Below are 12,685 nucleotides of genomic sequence, written 5' to 3' on the forward strand. Positions count from 1 at the left end.
AGGCGTTGTTACAAATGCCTTCAGCCTGCGCCTCGTGCAGAGGCCCTCTTCCTGATGGGGATCGTCACATCATTTGCACTCGCTGCCTGGGACCGGACAACGCAGAAGCTGCTCTCATTCAGGGCGGATGCCCCGAATGTGACTCCCTGGGCCTCGCCGAGCTGCGCGCTCGCTTTGCCACTTTCGCCGCAATCGAGCCTGCTTCCACCGTGCTGCCGCCCCCTCCGTTCGAGCCGCGCAGGAAAAAGCGCCACTCACAGAGGCTGCCAGAGCACATAGACTTCGGTGACGTCACGCCGGCCCAGTCCCCGCGTGCTTCACCGCTGCCTGAGATCTCCCCGCCGCCAGTCCATTTTATGAAGACGGACCAGCACCCCTCCAGCAGAGCGGTGGGTCTCGTCTCGTTCGGCGCGTCAGGGGACGACGATGAAAAGGATGACAGCCTCTCTATTGACGCTGCATCCGACGACTGGCCGGGCTCGAGTTTCGACCCCGCGCCATCGACATCAGCGGACACGAGCACAGGCACCAGCATGGACTCTGAGATCGTCCGCATCCTGTCCAAAGCCGTAGAAGACCTCGGGCCCGCCCGCAGCCGGCTGGACGAGTGGTTCCTGCAGGGGCGCCAGCAGGCCCCTCGACAGAGACCCTCTCCTTTCTTCCCCGAAGTGCACGACGAACTCACAAAGTCGTGGAAAGCCCCGCAATCTGCTCGCCTGAAGCCTTCTTTTTCTTCCTCGCTCTCCTCAGTGGACGGCGCAAGAGAAAGAGGCTACAAGGGAACTCCGCCCCTCGAGGAGGCTGTGGCCAACCATCTGTGCCCACCCTCCACCGCCGGATGGAAAGCCAAAGCTTCTCATCCCTCGAAGACCTGCAGATCCACCTCAGCTCTCGCTGGTCGTGCATACGCCGCCGCCGGCCAAGCTGCATCAGCGCTTCATTCAATGGCGGTTTTACAAGTTTACCAGGCCAAACTTCTCCGCACCATGGACGAGTCTGGACCTGAACCTGAAGCTTTCAAGGACCTGCGCAGCGCCACTGACGTAGCCCTGCGAGCCACGAAGGCCACCGCCCAATCCATCGGCCGGGCCATGGCTAATTTGACTGTCCTTGAGCGCCATCTGTGGCTGACGCTAATGGAGATGAAGGATGCGGATAAGGCGCCATTCCTTGACGTGCCTATCGCTCCAAGCGGCCTGTTCGGATCAGCGGTAAAAAAATTCACTGAACGCTTCACTGAGGCCCGGAAGGATTCGCAAGCTATGCATCACTTCCTGCCCAAGCGCTCCAGCTCGTCTCACCAGAGACCGCCTCAGCAGCAGCAGCGAGCCAGGGCGGCCCCTCCCGTCTCCCAAAAGCCGAAGAGCAGACCTGAAACGGACGCTCGACGCCACTCGTGTTCTGCTGGCCAAAGAAAGCCGCCTGAGCAACGAGGTCCTCGGCCCAAGATCGTGCTGAACCCGGAGCCTCGGAAGTCTTCCTAGCAATAGGAAGAAAAAGAGAGAGTACGTGTCTCGCAAAGACTGGACCACTCTCTCTAAAACATGTAAAACATTACCCAGTCCCCTTACAGGCGGTTGGAAATGTCTGTACAGCAGTCAATGGGCCAGTCACAGAACTCGCTCACCTGCAATCAAACGCCGTTTTAACGGCGACACACAGAAATCACGAAAAGAGTCATTTTCTGCCTGTGTCACTAAGGGTTCACATGTCCACACTAAAGTGCGCATTCCCACATACCAATACTGTCCAAACAGTGCCAAATACTTCCCCAGCTCAGGCTGGACGTCCAATAAATGTAGATCGTGTGCCTATTGTCATGTATGCACCACTACACACAAGCACTGTTCCCACAGTTATAGACACTTCCCCAGTAAAAGTGGGAAATACTATAAAGGTAGCGCGTGTGCCTGCTGTCCTGCATGCACCCCTACACACAAACACTGTATGCATAGCCAAAAAAACCCCGCTGCGAGCGGAAGACTTTATGAAAGTGGTGCGCGTGCCTACTACAGTATATGCACCCCCACCCATAAGTGCTGCCCATACAGTTTCAAACAGTTCTCTGTCTCATGCCGCAAACATCACAGATGCGATGCGCGAGCCAAGAGACGCCCCGCTAAAAGCGGGAAGCTTTATGAATGTGGCGCGCATGCCTATTACGATGTATGCACCCCCACCCGAAAACTCTGTTCATACAGTTTCAAGCATTTCTCCGACTCATGCTGCAAGCATTTCGGAGATAGCGCGCGTGCCTGTACTCTCACACGCACCTCTGCACTCGGCACTCAATACGGCTGCTCAGCGCGCACCTGCACCTCTGAGAGCTGTAAACTCAGTGTTAGCACAAGGCAATTTGCCGGTGGGGCCCATACGTCACAGTGACATGCCCCAGCCAGCATTCAGCCCATATCTGTGCGAGCAAAAGCCTGGGAAAAAATCCCCGACATGCCAAAATGGGTTTTGAACATAATAAAACACGGTTTCTCACTTCAATTCACTCGCAGACCGCCCCGCTTTTCAGCGGTGGTCGAGACGAAAGTGAGGAAAGATGTGTCACATGTTCTACGCACCGAGGTGCTCAAACTGATAGAGAAGGGCGTTATAGAAACTGTTCCTCCCTCTATGAGCGAGGCGGGTTTTTACAGCCGCTATTTTCTCGTCCCGAAAAAGGACGGTGGCCTTGCCCCATCCTAGATCTTAGACATCTGAACAAAGCTTTAATAATTCGCTCGTTCAGAATGTTAACAACCACACATATCCTCGTGCAAGTTCGCCCCGGGAATTGGTTTCTATCAGTGGATTTGAAAGACGCTTACTTTCACATTCTGATAGCGCCTCATCACAGGCCTTTTCTGAGATTCGCTTTCGAGGGACAGTCATACCAGTACACAGTACTACCATTCGGCCTATCATTGGCCCCCCGTACATTCACGAAATGTATGGACGCGGCACTTTCCCCTGAGACAGCGGGAGTGCGAATACTGAATTACCTCGACGATTGGCTAATCATAGCACAATCAGAGGGTCAGTTAACGACGCACAGATCTTGGATTATCAGCCATCTAGAATGCCTGGGTCTGAGAATCAATTTTGCAAAGAGCGTGCTATCCCCCAGCCAGAATATCTCTTTTCTGGGAATAATGCTAGACTCAGTGCAGATGACAGCGCGCCTCTCATCAGAGCGCGCGCTCTCTATGCGACGCCTTGCAACATCATTCAGAACGGGCGCACACGCCCCGTCAAACGATTTCAAAGAATGCTTGGTCTCATGTCCTCGGCATCAGCGGTACTCCAGCTAGGATTGTTGCACATGCGTCCTCTCCAGCGCTGGCTCAAGAGCCGTGTCCCCACTCACGCGTGGCGCTCGGGCCACTTTTTGATCAGAGCGAATCACGGCTGTATAAAAGCCCTGACGCCCTGGAAAGCCATCAACTGGTATCAAACCGGCTTGAGTCTGGGCGTAAATACGCGGAGAAAAATGATCACGACAGATGCCTCCAAAATAGGATGGGGGGCCCTTTACGAGGGCAGGCCTGTCTCCGGCTTTTGGTCAAACCCGGAAAAGCGCCTACATATAAACTGTCTGGAAATGAAAGCGGTCGCCTTGGCTCTCAGAGCCCTGCTTCCGTACCTGAAAAACGAACACGTCCTGGTCCGAACGGACAACATGACGGTAGTTTCGTATATAAATTGCCAGGGTGGACTCAGGTCGAGCTCCCTGCACTCTATGGCCAGGGAGCTCATCTTATGGTCACAACACCACCTGCGCTCGCTGAGAGCAGCGCATGTGCCAGGCGCCCTGAACCAGGCAGCAGACATGCTGTCCAGAGACAAGGTTCTCCCAGGAGAATGGTCTCTCCACCCCCTGACGGTTCAGTGGTTATGGCAAAACTTTGGCGAGGCAGAGGTCGACCTCTTTGCCTCCAGGGAAAACGCGCAATGCCCCCTTTTCTTCTCAAAGAGCACGGACGCGCTCGCCCAAGTCTGGCCGAGCCGCCCCTTGTATGCTTTTCCCCCCGATCACGATGCTACCTCAGATCATCAGTCGGATCAGGGAAGTGAGATGTGCAGTGCTCCTGGTAGCCCCACTCTGGAACAACCAAACGTGGTTTCCAGAACTGATGCAGATGATGCAATCTGCCCCATGGCCGATTCCGTTGAGGCTAGACCTCCTCAGGCAGGCCAACGGGATGATTCTTCATCCCCGCCCCGATCTGTGGGCCCTCCATGCATGGCCCCTCAACGGGTTCCCGAGAACCTCCCCAGTGGAGTTTTGAGAACCATCACTGAGGCGCGAGCACCCTCTACGAGGCGCTTATATGCCCAAAAGTGGAAAGTGTTCAGTGACTGTTGTGATACCAAGAGCTTGAACCCCAAATCGTGCGAGATACCAAGTGTACTCACCTTTTTGCAAGAGCTGCTGGAGGCGGGCCGCACACCCTCCACGCTCAAAGTCTATGTGGCTGCCATAGCGGCGTCACACAATCCTGATAAAGGACGTTCATTAGGGAAAAACGACCTAATCATTCGTTTCCTAAGAGGCGCTAGGAGGATGAACCCTCCTCGCCCCCCCCTCGGTGCCGAGCTGGGACCTGGCCACGGTCCTGGACGCACTCAAGAGTGCCCCGTTCGAACCTCTCCGAACCGTGCACCTTAAACAGCTCTCGCTCAAAACTGCGCTCTTGCTGGCGCTTGCCTCAGTCAAGAGAGTGTGCGACCTGCACGTGCTGTCATCAAGCTCTGCTTGCCTGGAATTTGGACCTAACGACTGCAGAGTTGTCCTTAGGCCAAAGCACGGGTATATTCCTAAAGTGCTCTCCACACCCTTCAGAGCACAGGTGATATCTCTGGCAGCGCTATCGTCCCCAGCAGACGAAAGCGACGCTAATTTACTCTGCCCGGTCACGGCGCTCAGAGTATATTTGGAACATTCTGCCCTGTTCAGACAGACGGAACAATTATTCGTATGCTTTGGCGGCCGCACTAAAGGTCTCGCAGTCTCAAAGCAAAGAATATCGCGCTGGACAGTGGATGCTATAGCGCTAGCTTATGAAGCCAAGGGCCTTCAATGCCCCTTAGGCGTCAGAGCTCACTCTACGAGGAGCATGGCCTCCTCGTGGGCTTGGTCGAGTGGGATACCCATTGAAGATATTTGTGCGGCGGCAGGCTGGGCCTCGCCTTCGACATTTATCAGGTTTTATAACCTACAGGTCCCTCATTGCATTCCAACATTCTATCAGCCTGACTGTAGAATGGACTGGAGTATGTATATGCTGAGCATTATCTCCTCCCTTATAAGGTCCGTCTCTGACCGACTTAAAGGATTTTTTATGCATATCAGTACATAGAAAACTCAGTACATAAGATATGTGCTTGTGTTTGTACAATGAGCGCCCCACCTTGGGGCAAAGGCGCTCTGTGTTATCCCGTTATATAGCTCGCCATTGGCCGGCTCGTGGAATAATCACTTTGCTTTAAGGCTCAGGCATCTGCCTCTGGCTTTATAGAGCGAAGTCAGCACGCACGGCGTTATGCAGGGTGTTCCCATAGCGTAAGCTACTTACGCAATAGGAGAGACCTCTCGATAGGGAACGACTCGGTTACTAACGTAACCTCGGTTCCCTAAGAGGAGGGACCGAGTATTGCGTAAGTTGCCGTGCTTGTGCTTGGTCAGTTCGCTTCAGTCGATTTAACCTAAAGGAACTTGCATGAAGGGGTGCCCATTATATAGCCTGGCTATGCTAATTTCGGCAGAGTCGCCCCGTCATTGGTTCGAGCAGTTGCCGCAGCACAGCCAATGACCGAGCTGCCTCGCTCATTACTGTCTGCTGTGCAGCTGCAATGCGTTTTACATAAAGACTTAGATATTTCTCGAGAAACGGAACTTTCCCATAGCGTAAGCTACTTACGCAATACTCGTTCCCTCCTCTCAGGGAACCGAGGTTACGTTAGTAACCGAGTCGGTCAGTTGTTTCAAAACCTTGGTTAAAATTGGAAAAACATGGTTACAACAGTCGTTGTTACTAGTCTTGGTTAATACAATATTACTACAGTAAATCCACAAGTTTTCATAAGGGTATAATTTATTATCAAGGATTAAAGATCATTATCAATGTTTTAACAACTCTGAAATTAAATAAACCTGTAAAAATTGTCAAACCCTGTGACTGAAAGAGTGAGCGCTGTCTGACTGTTGGTGTAGTTTAGCATTTCCACGCATCAAGATGAGTAGAAGAATAAATAGTTTCGGTGCCATGCAACTATTTGCTCATATAATAATTTTTTCCACAATGAAGCTTATGAGATGCATTAATATTCATTTTATCTAAATAATAAGAATCTAAATATTTTTATGTGAGGATCGATATTCTTGATACCACATCAGTATCGGAAGTATCGATACTTTAGTATTGATCTGCCCATCCTTATTTCACAGTCCACACTACAACACAAAAACACAGTTTTCACAGACTAATGGGGCTTTTCCACTTCATGGTACGACTGGACTTGACTCTGCTCACTTTTTGGGGGTTTTACTGTTTTTAGTACCACCTCGATCAAGGGTCCAAGTGGGCCGAGCCGATACTAAATGTGATGTCAAAACCCTGCAGATCACTGATTGGTCACAGAGAATCGTCACTATCAGCGTCACTGGATTTTCGACACAGGACATTAACCCGCTAGTTTTAAAGTTAGCTACAGCGATAGCAGCATCATTTGTTCATCGAATTGTAAAAAGAAATGGCTGTGCGCAAAACCACGCCGTGGTCAATAAATGAGGTGCAGACGTTCCTCTCATTAGCGACGAACGAAGCGAAACGAAACAGTCATTCAGGAAGTGTCTCAGCTGTTGGCCACACACGGCTACCACCGGACCTACCAACAGTGTAGGGAAAGTAAAAAAAACTCAAAAGTGACTACAGAACCATCAAGGAAAAATGGAATTGGTTTGACCAAATGGACGCTATCTAGACCGGCGAGCAATGGGAGGGAGAGTGCCCTTGTCTCAGCCACGACATTGTTGGAGTCCACGATGGAGGATGGTACGTTAACTCTATACTCTGCTTGAAAGCTTCAATTTATTTAGTTGACCAGCTACTGAAAGCTTGCTTCTAAAACAACCAGGCCAATTTAACTGTTACACTTGTGTAAAATCACCATGCAACAACTGCTTTATCCAGGACAATGAGCTAGTAGCTAACAGCTAGCGGTCGTCTTATTGTTAATGGTTGGTAATGTTTGTGTTGCGTTAAAGATGATGTCACGGCAGTAGAGACAGTGAAACTATGTTGATCAGCCTTTAATCCCACCCACGTTGAGGTGGCACTAAACTGCAGTGGAAAAGCAAGCCCAGAAATGTAAAGTGAGTAGAGTCTAACCGAACCGTAACGTGCAGTAGAAAAGTGCCATAAAACGCTGTCTCAGTGTGGACAGAAGGCCAAAACGGAGAGAAAAAGATGTGTTTTCAAACGAAAACGTTTAGGCCTAAATCTTTCAGGATTGACAATATTCATCAATATTTTTATCCTCACGTCAATGCATATATTGTTATTTTGATTAGCTAATTAAATGTTCTAATTTGAAGCGAGGGCATGCAAAGAAATATGCGACTATAACATGCCCTGTCAGCATCTTGTCTCCAACTTTATATCTTGTAAATACTAATAAACCTTTTTTCTGGTTATAATTGACCCATTGCTAAGCTCCGCCCCCCTTGGTTACCGTTGCTCACTCTGACAAGCTCTGCAGAACTCCCCATTGGAATGAATGGGAGATTGCTGTGAACAATGTGTTTTTTGGCTGAATATTCTCTTAAACAGAATGGATAATATTTTTTGTGGGCTGGTATGAAGAGTGACATTGTAAAGCATATTTATCTGAAGTTTTTTGTAAAAGTAATGATTCAATTGCAAAGAATTTGATTAAAAACTGTGGAGACTGTGAATCAGAATCAAGGCAAATGACTATTACAGTCAATTGAAAAGAGAAAAACGTCATTTAATAGACATTACTCATCTAATAACATTAGTGTAAGTGAAATTAGCTGTTTATAACGTCTCATAACACACTCATTTTAATGCTGTGAACTGTTTGTTTACTATCACTTTGACATGAATCAATAATTGAATGAATTAACATTCAGTTATTAGCTTTAATTTACCTTGGAGCAAATGTAGGAGTCGTTGCAGATGTTATATGTTCATTTGGGTTTGAGGGTGGACACGGTTTAATCCATAACATGCTCTTCTACAGATTTATTTAAAGATTATTTAAAAAGAAAGAAAAACACTGTGGGTGTCCTCTCAGGGTAGCTCTTGTCACTATTAGAAATGACCCGGAAACAACGTGTTTTACTTTTTTTTTTTTATTATTATTATTTTTTTTATTAAAATCATGCTTATCCTGCTTCCATAGGCTGTCATTTGAAAATAGCAAACGCGTGTCAGTGTGATGGCGGCAGGGCAATGTTTTCTAAAACAGGATTGGTCAGAAGCGCTTTTAAGGCAGGGCTTAGCAAATTGTTAATTGGGATTTTAGTTAAATAATTAATCTGAGATGTTATATATTTATGATTTTTGTAGCTTCTTTGTCTGTGCTCATCATACTAAGGAAAGTCTAAGAAATGTTTTGTAACATTTTATCAATTGATTTTATAAAACACACAACAACAGTGACTACTTTAGTGGGCTGATGGTATTTCTTTGATTTGATTCGCTGCTGCCACTTATATCAGTTAAAATGGTCAAACTTTCATATTATTCCATCATTCTAAGACACAAAAAGGAGCTTGTTTATCACAAGCAAAATCACGAAATAGCATGTGCTGCAATCTCCAAAAGAGTTACTGACCAAATATCACTTTATTTAGGATCAAAGGCATTCGGTACTTGGCAAGAGTTCATTTTGGAACCTGTCTGTGTGTGTGTGTGTGTGTGTGTGTGTGTGTGTGTATTTTGGGTGGTTTGATGCCTCCTCTACCTGACTGTCCAGTCCGAGGCAGAGTAGCATGATGAAAAACAGAGGAGCCCAAAGCTGAGAGATGGGCATAGTGGAGAAGACCTCAGGGTACACCACAAACACCAGACCAGGGCCTGCAGGAAAAACACACACATATGGGTAAGCATGACAGAAATCACACTGATCAAGAGAAAGCTGACAACAAGTACAACAGATCACAAGAGTCTTTATTAACAAACAAGAGCTGTATTTTGTACTCAGTATGCCAAGATGAAGGAATAGAAAATAAAAGTTAAAACCAAGCAAACATAAATTCCTTAAATGCTTTGTCCGAAAAACTTCCAATTAAATGCTACTATGACAGAATACATTTGTGTTCAAATACTTTCTGAGGATATCTATGAAGGCAAGCTCAGTAGCTCTGTTTCTAAATATTTTTTATTTTGCCTCATCACAGTTCATCCAGGAAACAGCTTTTCCTAATGGGAACACAATGACATCTTTTATTATTTTATAATTTTACATTTTTTTGTAATCATACTGTTCTCCCCTGCCCACCTTGCTACATTTCACCCTGATTCAGATTCTTCCATGAATAATCCCCTTGATTCTCTTTCTTTGATATAATCTTATCCACCCTTCACCTCCCCTCATATTGATCTTTCCTCCACAGACAAGAATGAAAACTTTTCATTTATTCTCCAGCTTCATCTCAACACATGGGACTGGAATTTTCCCACTGCATTCTCATCTCAATAGCTTGAAATGTTTTGACATTGACTCCATTCCCATTGCCAAAGTGCAGTCTTTCCTGTGCGTGTTATAAAGAGCTTTAAACAGTTTTGTCAAAGCTTGAAGGCGACGTAAGAAAAAACAGAACAGAGATCCATTGTGATCCTTGTCCTTAAAGGGGTAGTTCACCAAACAAAAATGAAAATCCGGTCAGCATTTGGCTGAACTCACTCTTGGCTTTAAGACATTAAGGCATGATTTTATGTAAAGCTGCTTCGAAACAATATTTATTGCGAAAATCTAAATAAACTTTAACATTCACTCACCCTCATGTTGCTCCAAACGTTCTTTCATTAAAAACACAAAAGGAGATGTTAGGGAAAATGTTAGCCCAAGTCACAATTCACTTTCACTGTACCTTTTTTCCTTACAATGAAAGTAAATGATAAGTGAGGCAGCCGGCTAACATCCTGCCTAACATCTCCTTTTGTGTTTCACGGAAGAGAGTCATACAGGTTTGGAACAACATGATGATCATAGAATCATTTTTGGGTAAACTCTCCATTTAAAACTCAGACAGAGCAACAAACAAACAAATCAAAAAAAGATGATGAATTCAGACCTTGCCAGTGCAAGAGATTCAATCTATTTCCTTCTTTTCAACAAACATTGAGAACAAACAAAGACATGGGAGGACTAGGTCCACAGCTGCAGAAACTGATAATACAGAGGAAAGAAAAGAAAAAAAACTTACCATCTGTTGCAATGTCATCCACAGGCAGGTTGTGAATGTGGGCCATGTACCCGATGGCAGAGAAAATAACAAAGCCAGCCAGGATACTGGTGGCTGAATTAGCCAGGCAGACGATAAATGTGTCCCTGTTAAACAAGAGGTGCATAATGATGTTGACATATGGCATTTCTCAGAGTCTTTTTAAGGACATTTATATTTGTGACTATTGGATAACAGAATACATGCAAAAGCCCTATCACAGATGTCTAATGTAACATTAAAGCTGCACTTAGTAACTTTTTTGCTAATTACTATTAATACAAATCTGTTTAACAGTGTAGCAGAGTAGTATTATTAGATTCTTGTCTTGGGGGGGGGTATTTTTCTTCAGTGCACATTACATATTTATTTTCTATATTTTAGTTCATTCTTAGAAATAGTACTTAAATCAGTCCAGTAATCAACAGAACAGAGTTATCAACATCTACAATATACAAGAACTCACATGAGTTATATCATCTTGTATAACATGACCAGGGTTGGGGAGTAAGGGAATACATGTAATAGGATTACGTATACAGTTACAATTTAAATAATTGGTAATTAGAATACAGTTACATTCAAAAAGTATTTTGATTACTGAAGAGATTACTTTGCGTTTTATTGTCATTTTTTTATTTCATATTTAGTCCTTTCAAATGGAAAACATTTATACACATAAATGATGTGATCCAAAGTGCATTTGAACAGCGGTGAAACACTTTTTTATGATGTGTTACATTCATAAGAGCAGACAGAGAAGTAAGTTTGAAGTAAGTCTGGAGCAGAAGTAATAGAAATAAACCTTGTGTAAATTGTCAGCTTTACGTTAAGCTAAAATGCTATTTCTAGCCATTTTACATGCAGATGTTACAAAGCATGATCATATTTTTTTTATCAAGAAAATTCATGTTGGATCATAATTTCTTTTTTTCTAGTAAGACCTTTGATATTAATGCAAAAATAATATTCTTGATAATACTTTTTGTATTGTTTTCCTGTACAAATATTTTTAAAATTTTGATCTTTTGTTTTAGAAACAACACTGCATAAGATATTTAGGTTTTTCAGAGAATGTATTTTTAACTTGTGTATTTTGTCTTATTGTACTGGCAGAGTTTTTACAGTCAAAACAAGTGAAAAACTCTACCAGTGCAGAAGAAGTAATCCAAAGTATTTAGAATACATTACTGACCTTGAGTAATCTAACAGAATATGTTACAAATTACATTTTACAGCATGTATTCTGTAATCTGTAGTGAAATACATTTAAAAAGTAACCCTCCCAACCCTGAACATGACAAGTTAACATTCACATATATTTTACTTTCACTGAACAGTAAAGTTAAGTTACTGGTGTAGTCTGTTTTGCTGCCTGTAAAGAAATAACCCTCTGTGATATCATGAAAAAAAAAATCTTAAAGCTGCACTACGCAAATTGTTTTTACATTACCCTGATTTCCCTACGGTTGGTAAGCCTATACAAATTATTTGTATTTTGAGCTGTCGGTTCTGATTTGCTGCAGAATTGCTGGCTTATGTTGTTCATCCTTGCGCCATTATGTCACATCAGTAAACACTGGAAAGAAGTACCGGCTATGGTATGTTTTGGTTGGGGAGGCTATGCGGTTCAGTTCAGTCAAACTTACACAGTTCAGGACAGCATCGCTGCAGTCTGGATGGATTTATATCTGTTATACTTTTGGTGAAGTTGTTTACCTGATATAATGCTTGGAAAAGTTTTCTGGTAGGGTTGTTGAAGCTTATATTGCTTGTCATGCTTTTATGAATCAAACATTACTCATGTGCCAACCGATCGTGATGTATCTAAGTTGTTACTGTGACATGTTTACTAATATGTATGACTTCTGAGATTGACTCCTTGTTATTGTTAAATTACACATTTCTGCATATTATTTACATGTTTAATAAAGTATATTTTATCCTCATCATTACTGAATCCTCATTTTATATTTTTAGTTTACTGTGTTATTTTGTGCATTACATTGACATACTATTGTAGTATTATGGTTCACTTGCCTTATCAACTGAGGCTTAAAAATAATAAGGTCTGCCACTGAACTCCTATCAGCAATATCACGAGTTTCACCTCTTAAATTGATAAGTGTAATACAATACAAACATTAATGGTAGAAAAACACTTGAATAATCATATTAAAATATACTGGGAACTGGTGGTTTTTGAGGACAGTCCCCTGT

General features: G+C 44.4%; 1 protein-coding gene and 1 long non-coding RNA gene across 3 annotated transcripts in view; both read right to left on the reverse strand.

Annotated features, from left to right (window-relative positions):
- LOC127638347 (uncharacterized) overlaps positions 1-12,685 on the reverse strand; it is a 91,264-nt gene that overhangs the window by 13,478 nt on the left and 65,101 nt on the right. The window lies entirely within an intron of this gene.
- si:ch211-225b11.1 (uncharacterized protein LOC561694 homolog) overlaps positions 1-12,685 on the reverse strand; it is a 35,651-nt gene that overhangs the window by 4,441 nt on the left and 18,525 nt on the right. Inside the window, exons 7-8 of the mRNA XM_052119703.1 lie at positions 10,448-10,572; positions 8,983-9,095 (exon numbers count right to left, since the gene is read on the reverse strand). Of these exons, the coding sequence (XP_051975663.1) occupies positions 8,983-9,095; positions 10,448-10,572 (238 nt within the window). The remainder of the gene's footprint in view (positions 1-8,982; positions 9,096-10,447; positions 10,573-12,685) is intronic.

The sequence above is a fragment of the Xyrauchen texanus genome, chromosome 4 (assembly GCF_025860055.1).
Source record: "Xyrauchen texanus isolate HMW12.3.18 chromosome 4, RBS_HiC_50CHRs, whole genome shotgun sequence".
Classification (NCBI taxonomy): domain Eukaryota; kingdom Metazoa; phylum Chordata; class Actinopteri; order Cypriniformes; family Catostomidae; genus Xyrauchen; species Xyrauchen texanus.